Source organism: Fundulus heteroclitus, chromosome 14 (genome assembly GCF_011125445.2).
Source record: "Fundulus heteroclitus isolate FHET01 chromosome 14, MU-UCD_Fhet_4.1, whole genome shotgun sequence".
In the NCBI taxonomy this organism is placed as follows: Eukaryota; Metazoa; Chordata; class Actinopteri; order Cyprinodontiformes; family Fundulidae; genus Fundulus; species Fundulus heteroclitus.
In genome coordinates, this window is record NC_046374.1 from 17,668,770 (window position 1) to 17,690,808 (window position 22,039).

Here is a 22,039-nt window from a genome sequence, read left to right on the forward strand (position 1 = left end):
CCGGCTACATGGCTGTTCAATCTCTGTGTTGCTCTGTGATGAAGTCGTGACCTGTTCAGGTTGTAGCCTCTCCAATATTCTCCCAGAAAGGCATCAGACACCCGACCCTGCATCCCTACAAGTATAATCGGGTGTAAACAAAGGATGGATGGATGATACAGTTGTTCTCACATTCAGTGTATCAGCCTCTTATGTACGGTGCAGCTCCTGAACTCAAATAGCTGAAAACATTTTGAGAATAATTTAGCTTATTTAATTTCAGCTCTATAAATAAATGACTACAAAAACTAAGCTGCATATTGAAATGGGGGAAAAAATAACCAAGATCTAGAGGTGCAAACTCATTAGAGCTCTTGTATGATAAAAGTATAATGATTGGTACATTTTATGCATTTTTAAATGTATATTGATTGTTCTGTTTTTGTATGAAAGCTTCAGGATGCTCACTTTCACACTTTCAGTTCTGAAGTCACTGTCAGTGCAATGACGAAGGGTGCATAGCTGACGTTTGGAGCCAGTGGAGACAATGCCATGAAAAATGTATCAAGTCTGGAAAGAACATGATTTACTTAAATGTTATATTAAGGATGAAGCATTTTCAAGGTGATTCTCAAGTCAACATCCAAAGGACATCTCAACTACGGAGCAAGACTCAACTTGGTCCCCAGAAAAGCTTATTGGGATGTTTTATTTCTTATCAAAGGATGTCTTTAAGGATGTAATATAAAGTATGTGACCCAAAACCATTTGTTTCTCCCACAAAAGAAATAGTGTTTGAAGCTTCAATTACTGAAAGGTTTTAAAAAACAGTACTTATGAGGATTACAGAAAAAAGTTTTAAACATCTCATATCCCTTTGTTTTGCCTCCGAAAAGCACGACTTTGATGTAGCTTTGATGAGCAGTTCTTTAGACTTTCTGCAGGTCTTTGAAAGTTTTTATCAAAGAGTTGTTTGAGAATGTTGGTGTCCTCAAATTATTTTTTTCATGTCAAACTGAGTTTCTTTTGTTGCATTTTTTTAAAGATTTAGCTAAACACATTGGAGAAAATTGGGCCTTCATGACTCCTAACTGATCGATTAGGAAAACTTAAAGCAGAAACCTGTCAGGAAACCAATAATTCATTGCTTGTGCACACAATCCTGTCCAATAAACCTGATTCTGAATCTATCCAAATCTGGACCATATACAGAGGCCTTGGTCCTTCGTCGTCTGCTGACCTTTGATGCATGTCTTCCCCCTCTCTGTCAGCCTTAAAGGAGATTTAACACATCATTACTTGAGCATGTAGGTTTTTTTTTAAGTTCTTTGAGGTGGATTTGACAATCATCTTTGAAATCGTCTTTTCAGGCCAATATCTTTCACTGTGTCCTCACGGGGGACAGCAAAGGTTGTCATACAACGCAAAATCATTTTGTTATTCATTATATAAAAAAACAAACAAAAGAACATCCCAGATGAAAAAATGGTTAAATAAAACAAAATCTAGAATAAAGAGAATACAGGAGGAAAGAACAGCGCATGCCCAATCTGCAAAGCTCCAGGATATGAACGCTTCACCATGCAATTCTACAAAGAACTGGCTGCCATTTTCAATTGCCTTATCAGAGATATTAGGGACACTTTAATACCCCTAAAACATGAATTGTGCAAATATCAACCTTAAAATTAAACGTGATAAACAATGCAGTCTCCCCAATATCATAAAAATATAATAAGCATATCCTATAATCATTTGTAACACAATTAAAAAAAGTAACTTCTTATTATAAATCTGTTTGCTATTAATAGCACAAGAAGACTCTTTAGTTCAGTAGGTTATGGTAACATCCGTAATAAAATCATTTAATTGTTTCATTAGCTGTGCAATGACAGTGTGAATGTCTTTATCTTGCACTGCAGAAACTCATAATTTGACATTATTTCTTTCCGTGGACCAGAATATTCTAGAGCCCATAAAATTTGCATTCAGTCAAAACGACATTCATAATATTAAAACAGCTAATATTAGATATAGCGTTAGTTTATATGCTGATGATTCTTTGCTCTTTGCTGAAATGTAAACTACTTTCCTACAAACCCTTATGGGTACCTAGACATCAATTCCAGATCGCTTTATTATTTAGGAACAAATTAAAGGTTTTTCCCACCTCGTCTAATGTTCATCTCATACCTACCATCCCATTTCAGATCAGGGACCTCTGGTCCTTGGTCGTCATTATTTCTAACATGCTGCACCATCTGATGTAGTTATATCACACCCCATTGCTCAAAACAATAGAGGTTCTCTCCAAACACCAGGGGGGAACCCTCCACCTCTTCCTTATCGGAAGAGTATCTGCAATTATACATTACATTCTAGCATATCAAAATTTCTATGGGCATTTAAACCCCTTCACATAAAATGTACAATCTTTACAAAGGCAAAAATTTATAATCCATATTAAAATGGTACAATCAGCTGAAATTGGCTTCCTTTGGAGGGAGGCTGGGCTCCGTCTTAGCGGGGAGCTCTTATCCTGAGGGAACTCGAATTAGAGCTCCTGCTTCTCCGCCTCAAAAGGAGTCAGTTGAGGTGGTGTGAGCATCTGATCAGGACACCCCCTGGACCCCTCCTTTTTGGGGGTTTCCGGGCACGTCCCGCTGTAAGGAGACCATGGAGAAGACTTGAAATTTGCTGCCATGACTGTATAGCTTGTCTGACTTGGGAATGCCTTGGACTCCCCCAGAATGAGCAGGAGGATGTCGCTGGGGAGAGGGATGTCAAGGTTTCCCTCCTGAACCTTTTACCCCAGTGAGCCGATCTCAGAGGAGCAACAGACAGTAGATGGATGGATTAAAATGGTTCGGACAAATCGATCAGACAACCTAGGGGTTGACAATGAACTTATTCTAGGAAGGGGAATCAGAAACTCATACATTGCATTTCACTGCCCTTTAATCAAACAAATGGTTCTTTAATAGCATCAACATAATAATCATCAATAATAATAATCATCTTTATCTTTTATAGCCACTTTGTACATTCCAATGAAATTTGTCCTCTGCATTCAACCCATCCCTCGGGGAGCAGTGGGCTGCCTGTGGTGCTCTAGGTGCATTCTGGGACTAAGGGTTTTCCTCAGGGACCCAGAGTGACAATTTATGGGTTTGAAACAGGAAAACCTCCCAGGACACAAACTTCCTGCTCTAGCCACCACTTCCTCAACTTCAGCACATCTTTCACACGATGGCAGGAATTTCTCAAAATGAAAAGACCTTCAGTTCTTGTTTGCAGACTGGCACCCATCTGATTGCTGCAGTGTTGCGTTGGGGGGGTTGTGGCTTTTGCTGAGCTGGATTACCTGAACAGAGCCCATGAAAATGCAAAATGCAAACTCCATGCACAAAGACCCCAAGCTGATATTTGTTGCAAGGCAACAGTACCAACAAAGCTCCACTATGCAGTCCGTATGTTGCCTGGTGTTTCACTTCTGTTTGCCTTGGTAATGTAACTTGGAAAACTTTGAGGTCTGCTATTCTGCTGTGTTTATTGTTCTGCGCTGCTCCTTTGAATCAAACTTTAATCCATTTCAGTTTATTTATATAACACCAACGAGGCTCACAGCTCTTTATATCTGTCACCTATGTGTCTGTGGGCGTGCTGAACAGTCGGTGCTCTCCAATATGTTGTGCAGTGAATTTTTTCTGGGAAAGCGAACCATGGGAGGGATTAAAGCCATGGCACCTTCCTCACAAACAGGCACCGTGAGTCCAGTTAGAGTTTGGTTTTTTTTTTCAATCTTCATTTCCGTTCCTTTATTTATATCAATATGTGGCCACAGAGACGGTCAATCATACTTCCTCTGCTCTCTGAGTCCATTTAAAGCAAATGAGTTTCTAAGAAACACATTGCACCATGTAGTTTTGCTCCAGGTCAATTTAACTGTCTAAGATGCATATGTGGTTTGGGGAGTCAATGTGAACGATGATGCTGCATGAGCTGACAGTGTGTATTAAATTAAAAGCATAGTTATTCTTTACTGATCAAGCGCTGAGGCACCGCTGCATGGTGACACCTCTCTGTGTGATAAATGGACAATATGAACAGTCTGTGTTCACGGTCCACCAGTTCTGCATCCATTCTTAGTTATACAATTTAATTTCTTTGCAAATGCATTAGTTTTGTGTTAAAAGTGTTCGCAACAAAACTGCAGTGTGATGTGATGATGAGACAGCTTGGTCTGGCTTGTTGGTGGAGGCTTTGGAGGCTCAACGTGAGGGACATGGTTTCAGTGAATTAACTTTCCTGAGCCGATTTAGAACTCCTAAAGTTAACTTAGAGCAAAGAGGAGATGCAATATACATTAAGAGGGAGGTCAGGAAGTAGAGAATGATGAAAGAAGATATCGAGACAGAAACAAAGAAATGCATGAGGGATGAAATGATGCCCAGTGGAGGCTAAAGGAGGATGGGGTCAAAAGAACATGACAAACTGTGATGGATGGGTGAGCTGGGTGTAGGTTTTTAGAGCTGTGGCTGAGGCTTGGTCCTGTTTCCCAACCTGAATTAATAAAAACTGCATATGATTGTGTGGTGGGTTTGTGTTTTGGATGTGTTCCCTCCACTTCACCCCTCTGTGCTGCTGGTTTGGTGAGGGGGGGAGCGTTGTCCTGTTGATTCACCTCATAAGGCACTTAGCATATAGGAATCTATAGGAGGGTTCCTCTCTACCTGACTGTCTCCATCTGCAGTGGTAATCAAGCTTTTTTTGTTCGATCTTTGCAGCATGCCATCTAAATTACTTCCATACTTCAGGTTTCCAGGACACCCACCTGAGCCCCGCCTCAAGCGTCCTCCTCAAGCATCCTTGTCATCAGGATTCAAGCTGCCGGCATACTGCACCTAGTTTAAATTCAATATTTACATACGCTGTATGTGACTCAAAACCTTTAAAGGGTCTATAAGGGTTTCTATCAACACTGGCTCTCTTCTTCCCACTCTTCCAACCAGGCTGTGGGTCTTTGCATCTTCTCTCAAGTAATTTTGGGCCTCTGCTGCTTCTCCTTTAAGTTCAAGGGGACAGCATCACAGTAAAGGGTTTGAATAGAAATGTGTTTTCAGGTTTTCCTCTGGAAAAGAAATAACATGTATTTTTTTTCCAAATCAGATTTAAGCACCACTCTGGTCTATAATAAAGAATCCCAATAAAATGCAAAGTTTAGGGAGTATATATATATATACTTTTAGAAGGCTCTGGTTATCAGTAGGTATTATTTTAGCCCCAAAATGACTCCACAGCAATACCAATCTTACCAATAGAGAGCATCATTAGGTACGGCATTTCTGCCTGGTTTGGTAACCTGTCTGTCCAAATGAAGGCCAAACTTACTTGTCTTACTCAAAGAGCTGGGAAGCTGATGGGAGTCAAGCAGCAGCCTTCACTTCAGACCATCTTCAATGAAACAATAACCAGAAAAACAGAAAATCACTCATATTCTTTATTTGTATCGATTTCTTCCTTCAGGTCGACGTCTTAGAGTCCCTGCCTGTAGACTGAACCACTGTAAGAACTTATATTTTCTCCTTTCCATTAAAGCAATACACAGTACCAAACAGTAAATTGTGGAAGTAGGCAATGGTATCCAAACCTTTAAACTAAACTGACATGCTTCTTTATATATTAATTTGTCTTATAACAGATTCTTTATAGAAGGGTCTTTATAATTTGTTTTTTATTTTATTGTGAATGTATTGTGACATGCTTCCTTAATGCACTTATTTTATAGTAGTGTTTTCATGTGTGAATGTAGTGTGACAGCCATGGTTTGGACTATGTAGCAGCCAGAGTCTGTACCCAAGACACATTTCCTTTGGGACAACCAAGTTCATCATCATCATCATCATCATCATCATCATCATCATCATCATCATCATCATCATCATCATCATCATCAATACTAGCTGTCCATGCCATCATAAGTAGTTGCTCTAGAGCTGTGTGTGGTTTAGGTCCTCTTTAGAAAACAATACATTTTCAACATGTACCACAGCTTATTGTAACTGAATTCGGGGGGCAGAGGATATGTAAGCAGCCATCCATCCTCTTGGTGCTTTCGTGTTTTGGATGGCGGAGTTTTAACTTTCATTCAGCTATTAGGGATTTTCACAGTTGTTTCACTGAAGTGTGCTTGAACACAAGCAGTGATTTACACCACAGAATCCTGTCTGCCTTAGGTGTGGTGCCGCTAAATGGGTGTGAAAGGGACGGCTACTCACTTCCCTCTCAAACCTTATCCATCTGAGGTGGATCTCTCCCACTTTTGATACAGTTAAAACCATTTTCATACACTGTGCTGTAATTGCGTATTTTCCATACTGTCTGATGTTAAATCAGACTCAACCTTAGGTCCGGTGTAGGTCTGTTAGGAGGAGCAAAAGGATTTTTATTTGCTAAATGCCAGAATAATTAAAGAGAGATTGTTTCAGAGAGTTTATGATTGCTTTCTTAGAATTTGATTGTTTACATCAACACTAAACGGCACCTGGATGATGGTGTCATGCTATTGTAAACCTCATTGAGTTATATGAAGACACACACTTGGATGCAGTTTGGAACAGAGACTCATACACGTTGTTTCCTTCTTTGACGTCACATAAAAGCCAAATTAAATCAGACAAGATATCAGGAAGAATATTGTGAACCTTAAGAAATGTGGTCCATGCCTGGGTTCAACTGGTAGGTGAAGTTGTCACGTTTATTATTGAACAATTATAGCCAGTATAAATAACGTGGGAATGCTGAGGAAGAAGATGGGTTCTGTGTCTCGGAGATGAATGGGGTTTGGTGTGAAATGTGCAAATCAACTCCAAAACAACAGCGACCGACCTTGTGAGGAATCTGGCTACAGTTCGTAATGGGCTGAACCGCCACTCAGTGAGGAAGAAGCCATTACACCAAAAGAAACATAAAAATGAAGAATACACTTTGCAAATTATTTATTTACATAATAAAGTGTATTAAAACATGTTTTAACCGTATAAGTGTTGCTGTAAAACAGATTTTGTTATGAGCCACTGCTTAGTTTCACTTTTAAAAAAACATAGGTCCAGCTCCAAGTTACTGTCAAGTCGGCCAGATATTCCGCCCAGTGAGTTTTTGATATTTTCAATTTGTTCATTTTCTTTCTTTTTCTATTATCGTTTCTAAAGTTGACCTGTCCAGGTTGTACTCCACATCCTTCTGAAAGACCTCAGGTACAGACCCCAGCTGCTTTTTCAGCTCCTTGAAAAATTCAGCAATCAATATAAAGTTAATGTAGGTTTGAATGTTTTTTTAATTCACTATAATTTATTTACAATTTACATATTTTTTGGAAATGACGGCAATTCAGTTCTCTTTATCACTGAATAACATTAACATACTATAGCTGTCTTAATTAAAATATACTTATCAGCCAAATCAACCACAGATAGGGGACACTAACCTTTTACAACATTGATCATCTGAAGGGTTTGCAGCATTTAATGAATCTCAGACTCAGACCTTCGTCTGAACACCAAGTAATCCATCATTACCTTCAGATGCAGGAAAAATGTTCTGTTCAGGAATTATCAAATTTGTCTCACATTTAATATACTGTCACATGTTTGGTTTGCAGATTTGAGCCATGAAGTCCCTTTATAAAAGCAGATTTATATTCTTTTTATTTTTACACTTACATACATTCCCTGCAGAGCCATCCTCTTTCTTCGTGGTTGTCCTGGAGTATTACCTTAAATAAAGTGTCAAATGAAAGCTACAATAACATCATCTTTATCTTCTAACTTATTACAAGTGTCAGGATGAAAGGACATCTCTTTTTATGATATGCTGACAATGTGGTTTATTTGTTGCCTTCTGCAGGGGTTTTTCCAGAAAACCGTTGGTTAACCACTGCATAACTCTGTTTTATGCATGTGGATTCACTAATGTTGTTCAACGGTTTCTTAGAAATGCTGCTCTGTTACTGTCATTTGAAGGAAATAAATATCGCATCTGACTGGAATTCAGCTGAGCAGTTCTGGTCAGAAGTTTACATACAGTTATCGTTGGCATAAATATTATCAATAAAGGCCTTTTGAATAACTATTCATAATTATTTTTCCAGGTCATAATAATTTTCACCACTTTACAGAAAAAGACAAAAATAACAGCCTCAGATGGAAGGAAATTATAAAATTCAGGAACATGTCACGAGGCTGCAATGAAATGGAAAACATCAACACCAGTGTGACTACCCTACGACCAAGAAAGACCAAGAAAGAAGCCTATGTTAGAAAATGTACCCCTTCAAGCCTGGCTAAAACTTGCAGCTACCTGCATGAGTGAGCAAATTTCTGGAGAAAGCTTTAATGCTCACTGGAATCAAAGTTGCAGCTATTTAGCCTCGGTGTCATGAATTATGTCTGGAGGAGTCAAGGCGATGCTTTCAAACCTAACACTGTTGCACCAACTATAAAGCATGGGAGGGGCGGAGGCATGCCGTGGGGCTGTTCTGTCGTTAGTGGCACCACTGCATCACGTAAAGTGGCTGGAATAATGCAGACTACCTATAAATTCTTCATCTTTACCTCAATTCAACAGCTAGATGCTTGAAACTGAGACTGAATTGGTAGTTCCAACAGGACAATGACCTGCAAACACATCAAAATTGTTTTTTGAAAGGATAAGGGAGGCTAACATTAAGCTACTGGAAAGGCCCTGCCCCCAACCACACTAAGAAGGTGTGGACATATGCAACAGCAGTACTAATGCAAGGAAACCATCCAGCCTTAGGAAATTCTGCCTAGAAGAGAGAAAATAAGCAGCTAGAATTTTGTTGATGCTCACAGAAAAGGGCAGGGTTAGGGCTTGCTAAGTTACATCTATCACTGAGGGTGCATGTATGTATTAGACCAAGTGTGCATTACAGAAAATTAATACATTTAAATTTACATACTTTACATACATAGTTTTTTTTATCAACAGTTCATTGAGGTTTTGTCACCCTGGAAAACTAACTGTTCAAATGAATAATTAAAATCCCCAAATTAAAATGAAATTTGTGCACTTGATGAGTGTATGTAAATTTCTGACAACAGATGCACACAGTGATCATGTAATGCTTAAAAAACACACAAAGGTCTAGCTATAAATAACTCGCAAGAAAATAAAGAAAAGAATATGCTACCTCAAGAATCAGGAATTATACATTCTCCAAATATCTAAACTTTACACCTCCACGTTGTATGTAAATGTTATACTTGAAATAAATATGTTGTAGAAGTTAACATAAGTTAAAACGGCGCAGAAGATGAGACAAAAACTACAATACAATAATCTGCTTGGGGTTATAGGTCAATCTACCTACAAAGAATAAGGAAAACCTTAAAACAAAATAAGCATAATCGTAATTTTAAATATTAAATGGAAATCTGCAAACATTATTCTTCTCCAGTTGGAAGAATTCAGAAACAGTTTTTTTTTTTTAAACAGTAAATCCCATTCAATGAGAACAGAAGAAAGAAAGAAAGCAGCATTGAGACTCTGTTCATACAATAAACAGCGTCTGCTGGTTATAGCAGGCTAACACAGGTCGCCATGGCGCAGCGTTGAAGTATGACACCACTACAGATTCGCCTCCTCACCATAACTCATCATTTACTTCTCCTGCACAGCTCTCTGAGTAAGACTGGAGGACGGTTTACACCACATCTGAACACGTTCAAAGAGTTTTAGGCAACTTTGTTGGGTTATTTGTGCCGTGACTCATCTCCGGACCGGTACCCTCTCCTCAAGATGACATAATGATACAACCAAGTTCTGAGACAACATAATAGAAATATTGCACATGACTTCATGCAAAACCTTATAACAGCTTCCGGATTATAGAAGCAAACGTCCACCTAACAAAGTGGACACATGCTCTGGTACTCCAGCATACGTAAACCTAATCTGTAATGAGAGTATGTAAAAGAACAGAAAAGAAACCCCCCCCCTCTAGGTCCTTACTGACTACGACCGATGCAGACAGTCCGGTGTGGTGAGCCCCATGTCATGGTAAAACCATCCCGCTGGGCTCAGCCTTTCATCGGAGTCAATGCGGCGTACCCTTTCTTTTCAGCTCCAGAGTGTGCAGCCCCTCCTGCCGGCCCAGGGCATGCTGGGTACCAGCTTTGTGGGCCATCTCGGTTGCGGTGATGTCAATCTGGGCATACTTGGTGGAGCTCTTTCCTGTTGACAAATTGCAGGAGTATCAATATTTTAATTACCAGTTCTGGAAAAGCTTTTTTTTTTTTCAAAGCCTAATGCCATAAAAAGGAAATAATTTGACCAACTAAATCATTTGAAACTAAATAAATCTTGAGTATTTGGTCTTGCCAAAACAACTCTGGGGAGAAGAGAGACTAAAGATGAGCAAGTTGATAAAAAGATACAACAGCAAAACGTTCACGGTACTTTAGCAAGAAAGGTTAAATCCAGAAAAGCATTTGTGTCAAATGAGACTTGATGAGCAACCAAAGGATCCTCTTTGAAGTTACCTACAGATATGATAGGCAGGAAATGCAGAGTAACTGGTCATTTCTTTAATCTATACCCATTTTTAGCAATAAAACATACATAGAAACATAAACAACATACTTTAATCAACCATGTGCATAATGCACATGGTAAAAACTGCGGTGGAACTAAACTTGTTGCTATGGTCCTACAGCAACTACCAACTACAGAATCAATAATAAAGTATAAAATAGAATAAAGACAGCACAGTATGAGCACAGAATACACAAGATCAAATGACCAATAAGCTAAGTAGGTGATGTAAATATAGGAAATCAATGTGTAAAAATGCTATTTCCTTTTTAAGTGGAATATCAAAGATGAATAGAGCAACTTTTGGAGTTAAATATTAGCTATTTTCTTTCCCACATATGTCCCTACAATTGCTCGACGTGTAAAATGAGGTTTCCTCTGGTTACAGCAGTTGCCTCTATAGGCTCCATTAGTCACTTCATGAGAAACTGATTCAGGCCGAATCCTCTGGGCTGCTTGCTCTCCTTCACCTGACTACTTTGTTACGTCTCCGCTGTAATTGATGCATTAGCGAGAGAACATGGGCTAACTTTAATATTTATTGCTTTCTAACTCAGAAGACATTACCCCTCAAAACAAAAGACCTGTGCAGTCACAACGGCGTCTCCTTTGCAGGTGCACAACATGGATGTCATGTCAACCTGTCCCCAAAGGGGGCAAACTTCTGCAAAAATCCTTAAACTTATGCTATGTCCCTTTAATCTCAAATGACATACAACATTAGTCCTGTGCAAGTGGCAAGTTTAAAATGACAATTATTGCGTTTGTCCACGGTTTGAAGTTTGTGGAAAAACAGTTGAATTGTGAATTGAGTATTGAGACTGCAAAATTTGTCTGTGGGTGTTTATTAAAGGAACGAGAGTGAGGGAAATGGAGGAGAAAAGGTTGGAGCAGCAGGGGCTACAGGGGTCCTCCAGCATTCAGCAGTCTCACAGCTTTTGGAAGAAGCTGTTCCTCAGTCTGGTGGTGCTGCTCTTCATACTCTTCAGCCTGGACTCAATGTCCACTCTGCCAACTTTCTGAGGCGCCTGCCCCCTCTCGACTCCACGATCATCTACTTGGTCTTCTTCAAATAGATGCAGAGGTCTTTTTCTCTGTATTTCTCTCTCTGTTTGTTTGTTTGTTTGTTTTTAACGTGCCCTGTCTTGTCTGTATAGCACTAAGAATTGCTGTCTTAATGCCAAACAGAGCGCTACAGATTTACTTTCACAAGTGGAGCATTACTGCTTTCGCTATAGTGCTCTGCTTGATATGTATGGAAAAAAACATTATTGGATATTTTTTGGATTATTACACAGAAATGGAAAGGTAAAAGAGAAAAAAGAATGGGAGAAAAAAAGATGAGGCTAAATATTAAAGGGGAGAAAAGGACACATAAAGCAGAGGAAAAAGATAACTTCCTCAAGAGTCTGCTTCTACACCTGCAGAAAAAGAATAGCAAAACCAACCAAACAAAGGTATCACAGATAGAAACGACCAACGCCTGTGATAACATCACTGAGAAACACGCAGTAATATTTAGTACAGGATGTATTTAGTGATAGCCAAAGCTAATTCTACGGTTCATCTGTATAGAAGTGTATCTGTAAGCACCTGGATCCAAGCACATGTGGGTGTTTGTGAGAGTGCATTTGTATCTGTAAGGTTTATCCATAAGAAAAATGCTCAATAGTGGTTGCCAGAACCACCCCAAAATGGACATATAAGGTCCATACCCCAGCCCCCATCCCTCACCCTGATTCAATTCAATTCAATTTTATTTATATAGCGCCAATTCATGAAACGTGTCATCTCGAGGCACTTTACAAAGTCAGAATCAGTCAGATTATACAGATTGGTCAAAAATGTCCTATATAAGGGAACCAGTTGATTGCTTCAAAGTTCCGACAAGCAGCATTCACTCCTGGAGAAGCGTAGAGACACAGGGAGAGTCGTCTGCATTGTCCATGGCTTTGCAGCAATCCCTCATACTGAGCAAGCATGAAGCGACAGTGGAAAGAAAAACTCCCCATTAGCGGGAAGGAACCCCCTGACAACCCACAAGCCCATCCATCTGGAGATGGGTCCGACACAATCCAAACCTGGGACCTCAGGACACAGCCCCGGGCAGAGCTGAGGACGATGGGGGGGAGGGGGAGACCTAAGGCTGGTTTATGCTTGACGCACAAACGTTCTGCGCAGAAATGAGACATGAAATGTTCAAATGATTGAGCCTATTCTTCGTGATGCTTTGTCTTCCATATCCTCATCACTAGCAATAATGCAAATGTAATTCATATGCCAAAAATCCTTCTTTTTATTGGTCTTACTCTAGCAATATTCTAATTTCCTAAGAAAAATGGAATTTTGCAGTAAGCCATAATTAGCAAAGTTGTCATGAAATCAACACGTTAAGCACATCCCTCTGAGCTTAATGACTCTTTACAGCACGTTACTTTCAGAATTGCTGAAATAGACGAGGTTTTCAGCGATCTACGGAGATGCACCTGCAGCATTTAAACTCACAATATTTATGCAAAGCGCTGCTTTTCCACACCTCAGTTGTGTATATTCCCCTTCTCAAAGGGGGAGAAATCAAACCCCGCTTCTTCCAGCAATCAGCGGTCCCGGTGGGATGATCCCATTAGAAAGGGTGAACTCCCAGCTGGGATCAGAGTGCCCCATGTGCCGCCCTTCAGTGGTAAGGCAGGACTCCCTTCCTCCCAGGTGACAGATTAATAAGGTTGCATGCCGAGAGATAAACTGTAACGCCGCCGCCAGACATTAACCTCGGAGCTCCCACCCTTCTCGTCTTCTTGAAGGCGGCGACGATAAGACTGAACCCATCAGTAAATTACAGCTCACTTCTTCGTCTCCAGTGACAAGGACTCAGATGTCTTTCAGTAAAAGTCTCAATCGTCTGGCTGTGATTTCTGCAGCACTGATGGGACTGAGCTGAATTACTGATGATTCATGTACTCACAATGACGTTTTATCCTCTCCTGATATAGCCTTGATATTGGCGGGCTGACTTGTTCTAAGTAGGCCCTTTCAAAGAGCAAAAGAAAAGGCCTGATTTCAAAAAGCAGATCAAAAAACTGGAAAGTGTTGTGCTCTCGGTGAAAAGTAAACACGAAGGGTTGTGTTTGTGAACGCACCGAAGCTGACCTTTCACATACGTTTGCCTGCTTTGCACCAATGTCCTTCAATATACCTCTGCTGCACCAACTTCCTCACTAGAGGACATCCTGAATCTACAGCGCTAAACTCAAACTGCTATGGTGAAACGATGTGTTTTCTGAATACCTGTGAATTTGTGCCAAAGTATTTCTTAAATGAATGATCCTGTTCTGCCAGTTTAGATATTCAGTTCATAATTACAGTAGTTGCATTTAAATAGTGACTTATATGTCATTATGTCACAGTGAGTTTGTCCTTTTATTTATTAGAACATTTAAACGTGGCAAAGCTTTAATGTGAAAAAGCTTCACCCTGAAGAAACTTTTTGTATCTTTATATTATTCTTTCTCTGGTTTAAAGATTGTGATAAAAATAAAGTGACTCAATCCTTTTTGTCTTCTTCTTGGATATTCAAAAAGAAAATTAGATGGACTTGAGGTGAAAAAAAGCAATGTTTGCACACTTGAAGCCAGTTTTGGTTGTAAAATAGGGGGGAAAGAAACATTTTACCACTTGGCATCAGGAAAATTACTTGACTATAAAAAGTTTTCATCCTTTTTTGCACTTTTTCATCCTTTGCCATGTACCGCAGGTCTGAAATACAGGGAAATGTTTATATGGATAATTTATTTTAAGCAATTTTTTTAATCAATCTATTTATTTAATCTTCTTGAAAAAGGTGACGTAAAATCAGTAAATGCACGGTGCAACAATCTCAAAAAAAATATTGCACGATCCTGGAGGGACTGATAAGTAACCAATCCCAGCAAATGTTGTTTTACATGTTCATTCATTATAATTAGCTGAAAGCTGACAGAATCTTAGTTGTTTTATTACAATTTCCTCACAAGTGGTAGACTGGAGTCACCACAGAGCAATTCTTAATCCATGGTTAAAGTACCGGTATCTTAGGTCTCCAAGCTGTCAGACAACATCTCTTCTGAGCATTGTTTACTCATTGGACGAATCACGTCATAATCTTCATTTTGTGAACTCACATTCCAGCTGGAGACTGTGAAAACATGACTTATTCGCTGAAAAAAAATAAATCTGGTATCTTTTGGTTCTATTTAGGCATTTGTAATTACTTTAACACTACTGTTTCATGTCTTAAAGAGAACGTAATAATGTTGTATAGATACTATGACTGAAGACAAAAAAACTTGCATCCATTGTATTTACATAAGCATATCTTGCTGATTCAACATTACTGTTTTATGTGCTTGGAGAACGGAATAATATTGTGTAGATACTACATAATATGAACATTATAATTTGCATATTACCATGTTAAAGTACACCTAATTGAAACTGAATGAATCAATTTAAGTTTACTCGTGACTGCAGGTATCCTAAATCTGAAAATGAGGCACGAAGTTAAATTAACCAAAAAGGCTCCATCGTTATGTTATCGTTTGTACTGAGAGACAGATGTGACTTCATGTTCAAGAAGATGTTTAAGAACTAATCAAAATGGATGTGAGGAGAGAAATTCGTTTTTTGTGAAATAATCTGTCGTCATGGCCACACAAAATTCCCTGTTGATTCACGTGAGTTGTGTGCTATCCGCTAAACTTAAAATCACGATATGTAAACCTAAAGAAGTCAGGAGAACAGAATATTTCAGGAGAAATAAGTTTCATAGCTCACAGGAGACATCTTTAGTAATCAACAGGATTGAATCCAGTTACCTATTATTTAAAACCCCACTCTTAAGTTTTAATGATCAAAGAGTTTTTGAGGGAAGTGATTGAGTTGTGTTGAAGTGAAGGGACCGATTTGTCCTGAATTAACACAACATCGTAGGTTGCTGCAAAGGCAAAAGGTTAGTGTGCAACCAATGTCCACTACTGTATTAAGAAGATCCAGTGCATTTTTCTCTCAGTGTTCTTGGGTTAAATTAAAGGATGAACTTGTTTTTCATGTAGGCGTAGATGTTTAAATCCTAATCTAGAGTTAGGCATTTAGGCATTTGATAGGAATGTTTAAAAACACATAAGTCCCTATTGTTACTAATGTCAGACTTTGCTACAATTAATTTGAATTCCAGTTTAAACCAGCAAAATAGGCTTATATGAACCATTGAAAAACTCAGTAATGCTTCTTCAAATAAACACAAAAAACACAAAACTAAGATCACTCAGATTTACTTTTGGAAATCCACAAAGTTTTTGATCAAGCATTCTCTGTTTTGTTGTTGATTGCGATCGCTTCATGAAAAGTTAGCATAGTTAATATTCTGCTGTTGAATCTGGTCTTTTGAGCATCTTTTTATATGAAGGATGCTTAGAAGCCAGAACAGTGATGCATCAGAGACAGAAGATGAGGCCTCTTATTTAGCGGAGGTCATTCCAATAAATCCTTACTCTGAGCCGGTAGTGGTGCGACAGTCCCTTTGGTACTGTGACCCGGCTCCTGCAGCTCCAGCTCCATGTAGTTGAGTTGTTTCTTAGACGTCGGACTGACGGGAATATTAACGTATGTCACGCTTTCGCTCCGTGGTCTCTCAAGAAGCGGAGCCTCTGGAGGGAAAACAAACACTGCACCTGTCAAAGGAAAAAAACTAATGAAAAATAAAACTGAAATCAGGTGGTTGCTTCTTCATTTTCAGTGTTCATTTCTGTTGCTCTGATCAAAAAAACGATTTCAGGATGTGATTAATCTTTCCGACAAGATTGATCTGTGGAGTTAAACCTCCATACTTTGAACCATGAGCACAGACAGAAAAAAAAAAAAGCATCTTGCATCCGCCCTACAGCTCGTTGCACTCAGCATCGCCAAGTACTTCAGGTTTTTACACGGGCACGCTTACTTGAAAATGTCATGTGAATGCAAGGGTGTGTGTGTCTAGTCATTTTGTCATCACAAACGTAATCAAAAGCTAGACTCCCCTGAAGGCTGAGAGGCTCTTGAGACTTCAGCACTTAACGACCACCTAATGTTATTTAGAGTTATTTAAATACAAAGGTCTGAGCCACGCCGGCAACAGTGTTTTCTGCAGTGAAGCACAGAAGCTGCTAAGGGACCAGCAGTAATACAAGGAACAATGTATTCCTCGTTGCATTGTTCATTTGCTCCGGGGGGAATGATTTTGCATAATTAGAAAACCTGGCCAAACTATTTCCCTTTTAATTACACCATTTAGTCGTCTGTTGGCTCCGGCATGCTGCTGGTTGCTGCTTCTCCGAGATCCAAGCTGTTAGAAACAATGCTCACGGTCAGTTCTCTACTAACACTGAGGACCATTTACATTCTGATGAAAAGAGATTTATGCTGACAAAATAAGAAAAAGAGGACCTAAACGAACGCGTTAACTCTCATGTAGTCAGCAGAACAAAAAGCCAAAACGTCCCCTCAATCCATTTTTAACTGAAGGGCCTTTTTCTGTCAAACACAAAAATTATAGTGCTACGTTTCACAAAGTAAGTTGTCATCATCAGCATAATGTATGGCGCCTGATGAATCGGTTAAAACGACAAGGGAGCTTTAAGAGCCTAAAGGCCAAGCTGGGCGAAGCAGTAAAGAGTCTAGATCATTATCTTCTGCAGAATTATGGTATAGGAAAGAATATTTAAACGCACCAGTCATGCACAACATAATGACCATAAAGGGCACTCTGACTGGTCCATGCAGCACCGGATGCAAGAAACTGCAATCCACTGTATATTTCAAAGACCTTTTCAAATAAAACAATATAAATCAAGAGTTCACCCTAATAGCGTTTACTTATTCCCTTTTTGAGCCTGAAAAGGACTTTGCATGGCGGGCGACCAGCAAACATAGCAAAGCTCCCTCTTTTCACTCCTACTCTGGGGGTTGCTGACTCGCTTAGCTCCAACACAGACATATATATGCAGATGCCTCGTTGTGGGTTTAAATGCATGTCAACGTTGCCGCCATATTGGAAGGGGCATAGTGAGGCGATTCAGAGCAGATGCCTTAATTCATGCACTGCGTGGATTTCTACCAACTGATTCACAGCACAAACCAGATCTAGAAATACCTTTTAAAGTAATCTAGCAATATATTTCAGACAATTCCTTTAACAGGTAAGAATGAACATAACTTGTGATTGCGCGCAGGTGCGATATCGTACTTTCGGCCACGTGGTCTTGTTGTTGAAAGCACTTTGTTTCCTAACAAATACAGCAAATTCAAAGCGTTAAAACACAGAAATAAAATATAATACGCAAACCGGGTGCAATAATTTAATAGGAAAACATTTGTATGCAACCAGAGTGAGCTTCTGCCGTAGAAATTTGTAAAAGTCATTGTACGTGACTGGACCGTTTAATCTGAATCCACTTTAACGTCTTCAGCATGTTTTAGCCTAAGAAGCTCATCTGTGTGATCAGACCACACAAGTCAAGCCTCGCTCGCTACATGAACAATTAACTTTGTCATAGGCTCCACTGTTCCTTCGTTGGCCCAGACAAACCACCGCAGACTGGAAACACCTCACCAGAGCTGCAGCTTCCGGGATGCTCTGAGTCGCCCGGCCATCACAAATGCATGAATACATTTGGGTTCCTGAAGATAACATCTAAATACTGACATAAATTGGGAGCTTTATGAAATGATCAAATCTGATTTGGTAAACAGGTCCAACTGTGGTGGGTATGCAAGTGCATGCGTTTAGAACAAGCTGTCATGAATACGGCGGGTACCAGCAGGCATAGGTGTAGACATCACATCAGGTAGGACGGAGGTGAGGACAGGCGCAGAGAATACCTCTTAGAAACATTACAGTGTTCTAGGTGCCTTTTTACAAGGCAAATTGACTTATTATGTTTCTTGTTTCACTTCTCATCCAAAAGGATTAGGCTCTAAACAGAAAAATGTCAATTAGACAACCACACTCCTTTAATCAGCTGGATTTTGTTGGTGCATATTCGCGTGTCTTCCCTGTTTTTCTGACTTTGTTCCCAGTTTCTTGTGACCCAGAAAAATGTAGTGGCTATCTTTCAACCAGCTGCACAGAAACAGGTGGGGGAAGGGCAGTACTGTTACTTTCTGGGAGAAAATGGATTAAAGTTCTGTCCCTCTAACTCTTTTGTTGGCCGCTACGTTGAATGGGATTTGAACTAGTGGAACAGTAAGATGGGAAAACATTCTGGCTGCTGTATTTTCTCACAATCTTCACCCTAATTCCTCCCAAACTCGCACATCCATGTCTTTTGGGCCTTGCTTTGTGCATCGGTGTGCAGTCATGTTGGAACGAGCCATCCCCAAACTTTACCTGCAAATCCAAAACGTCTTGGTGTGCTGATGCACCAAGACTGAAACTAAAACTTCTGAAAAAGAGCCACACCACACAATCCTCTGTGCAACAAACGTTGCATTTGACACATTGCAGTCAGGCAGGTGCCGTTTCGCTGACAGCTGCCAAACCCAATCAACTGGATTGCCAGATAGAAAGATGCGATTCATAATTTCAGAGAAAGCGACTCCACTGTTCATTACACCGTTGCATCCAACGCTTTGCGCTGCGCTTGCTGATGTAAGGCTCTGATGCGGCGGCTCTTCCGTGGGAACACTTTCCATGAAGCTTTATGTGCTTATCTATGGGTCACATGAAGTTGACAGGTCTCTAACTAATGACTGCATAACGTTGTTTACCTTTGGGCGCTATACATCTCAGCAACCGCTGAAAGCGCTTTGTGATTTTACGTGGTCTACCACTTTGTGGCTGAGCTGTGGTCGTTGCAAATTGCTTCCACCTGGTTATAAAATCACTAACTAGGTGTCTGTGGCATATTTGGTTGCTAGGAAAAATCCACGGCTGGACTCACTGCACAAGGGGTGTCCTATCATGGTATTTATGTTCTCCTTTATTTCACAAACGCTTGTAGATGCAGTCTGCAGGTCTAAGAGCTAGACTTTTTACACTTGTGGACATGGAGGTGACTGGATCATCTGAGTCATACAAACTACCTTAAGCAACATATGGTGCATAAACTTAAAGAACTGCACATATATATTTTTTTTGTGATCGTCTGGAAAGAACCTAGCATTACTACGGACACCAACTCATCCCTCTTGGCCTTTTAGCTCAGAATGGATAAATGGATGGTTTGTGCAGAGAAAGGAGAAGAGGGAAGCAGGTGAAGCCTCCTATTTCAGTGACTCCTTTTAAATGGCAGCAAGCAGTGGCCATTACCCACAGCTCAGAACCATCAACCCCAGGGGACACTTACGATCAGCGAGAGGCCATTAGACGCCAGCAGAATCTCGGTGGGTGCAGCCTTTGGCAACGTCTAACCTAATTGATCAGACAGCAAGCAGCCCTCGCAGAAGTGTGGTGTTTTATAATGGCTACCATTAGAACATTGGGTTTGCCCACAGCACTATGGCTGGGGGACTCTTTTCATAATAAACTTTGCTTCATCTCCGGGGGAGATGTTAGAAGCTGAAGCTGCTGGAGCTCAGTGGTCAGAACTTAAAGTCAAAACCCTCAGAAGGCGGACTTGTAGACGGCCTTGTCCTCAGGGCCAGCGGGAGGGATTTCCATCTTTAACGGGCGACTCACTGCCCTCTATGAGATGCTGCAAAGTGAGTAAAACATGTCTGAATAAAACCAAAGGAGCGAGGTCTTGTGATCCGTAAAGTTTAATTCTGCCCAATATAATGTGCTACAGCTGAACAATTTTTTTTATATAACTATTTCAAATAATGATCCAGTTTAATCATCTCCCTACATCCTTCTGAAATGTGTTTTCCTGTGTTTGGCCATTGAGTTGGGACGAACCAGTCAGAAATAATTAGAAAAGGATACATTCTTACCTTAAACTGCTTGACCTGCTAGTTCAAAAATGTTTTGATCAACCTGTTAATGCACCTTAGTTATACTCTAATAAAATCCAACTTTTTATGGCTCCCAAAAGCAATATGTACATGAATCAATTTTGCAAATGTAATACGATATCTAAGATGGTATTACTATCCAGTCCTCTCAGGGTATCCCTCAGAAAACATGGTGGTGGTTGCAGTAACTGGGAGGTGGGGTTGGGGGGGAAGGAACAGCTAGCGTTAGCTTTTGTTGTCCAGGAGGTTTACAACTTCACTGTCTAGCTATACGCTACATGCTAGCTTAGCTAGGAGCTCTTAGATCTGCAGACTGCTAGCTTAGCATGTAGCACCGTTCAGCATTTCTTGCCTGTCTGCCTGAGAATGTTTCTCCACACAAAGCTTTTGTGTTTATCCTGTCTTTAAAGAAAGTTGCAGACTTTAAAACTAAGTCTGCCTGCCAGGCTTATAATACAATAGCGGAAACCCTGCCTTGTAAACCCAAAGAAAAAGGTGATCCAATCCCTAAGGGTCAGGGTTTAGTCTCTACGCCTCAGTTTGAGGTTTTCATGTTATCTTTTTAACTTCTTTACAGCTGATGGCAGAGTGGAGCAGGAGATGGACAGATAGTTTAGGGCATCATCTGCTGCAATCTGGGTTTTGCTTCATTCTGTCAGAGACCAGGTGAGGAGCTCTGTCATTTGCAGAGAGCTTGGAGTAGAGCCGCTTAGTTGGTTAAGGTGGTTCATGTCTGTGATCAGGATACCTCCCGAGGGTCACTAGAGTAATAAAATGAACATTATTGCCAATGTGTAAACAATCCATAAACATTTAAAGAAGCAGCAAACGGGGAGCACCTTACGACACTCTGCGCTCTGAAAGCTTATGATATGATATGGAATTTGCTAAAACATGCTCCAACGTCTAACAAGATTTAAATCTAATCAGTTTTTCCAGACCCAGCAGCGTGAAGGAGCAGTTTAACACTTTAATGTGACGACTCTGTGCACTTCAAAAAGTCATAAGGTTAAAATACACCATATGTAGGTCAAAAAATAAATTCCACATTTACAGCTAAATCCAACACGATTCTCAGTCCGTACTGTTAAAGCTAACACAAGTATCTGGATGCTCGTTTGAAAAGTTCGACCTTTAATCAGATAAAAAATAAACTGATAAATAAATCCCAATCTGCAATTCCGCTTCCTGCTTCCTCGTGCAAACTTATGCCAGCGGGCCTGAGCCCCTCCTGCTCATCCTCGCCCATTAACTGCCTGCTGAGGCAGGATAATGAGAAAAATGACAAGGAGGCTGCCGCCATGTGTGTGCGTGAGAAGGTACCCGGACATGACTGATGGGCTCGGTCACAGGCTGTGGCAGCTGCTGGGGCTCTGCAGAGCAGGTACGCGTTAGACTGAGGGCATGTGCGTGTGGGATGCTTAAAGTGGCCAAACGTCCGCTGACAACTGTCCTCTCCCCTCACGTCACACCGCTGCACTCA

The 22,039-nt window shown here is 40.3% G+C and overlaps 1 protein-coding gene across 3 annotated transcripts in view; it reads right to left on the bottom strand.

Annotated features, from left to right (window-relative positions):
* Positions 1 to 5,466: 5,466 nt before the first annotated feature.
* LOC105934681 (protein Dok-7) overlaps positions 5,467 to 22,039 on the bottom strand; it is a 52,289-nt gene continuing 35,716 nt past the window's right edge. For 2 of the 3 annotated variants that reach the window (XM_012874788.3, XM_012874789.3), the window contains 2 exons: positions 16,119 to 16,298; positions 5,467 to 10,233 (listed from right to left, as the gene is read on the bottom strand). In XM_012874788.3, the coding sequence (XP_012730242.2) occupies positions 10,097 to 10,233; positions 16,119 to 16,298 (317 nt within the window). In that variant the 3' untranslated portion in view covers positions 5,467 to 10,096. The remainder of the gene's footprint in view (positions 10,234 to 16,118; positions 16,299 to 22,039) is intronic. The other variant, XM_021322677.2, reaches the window with a different exon arrangement.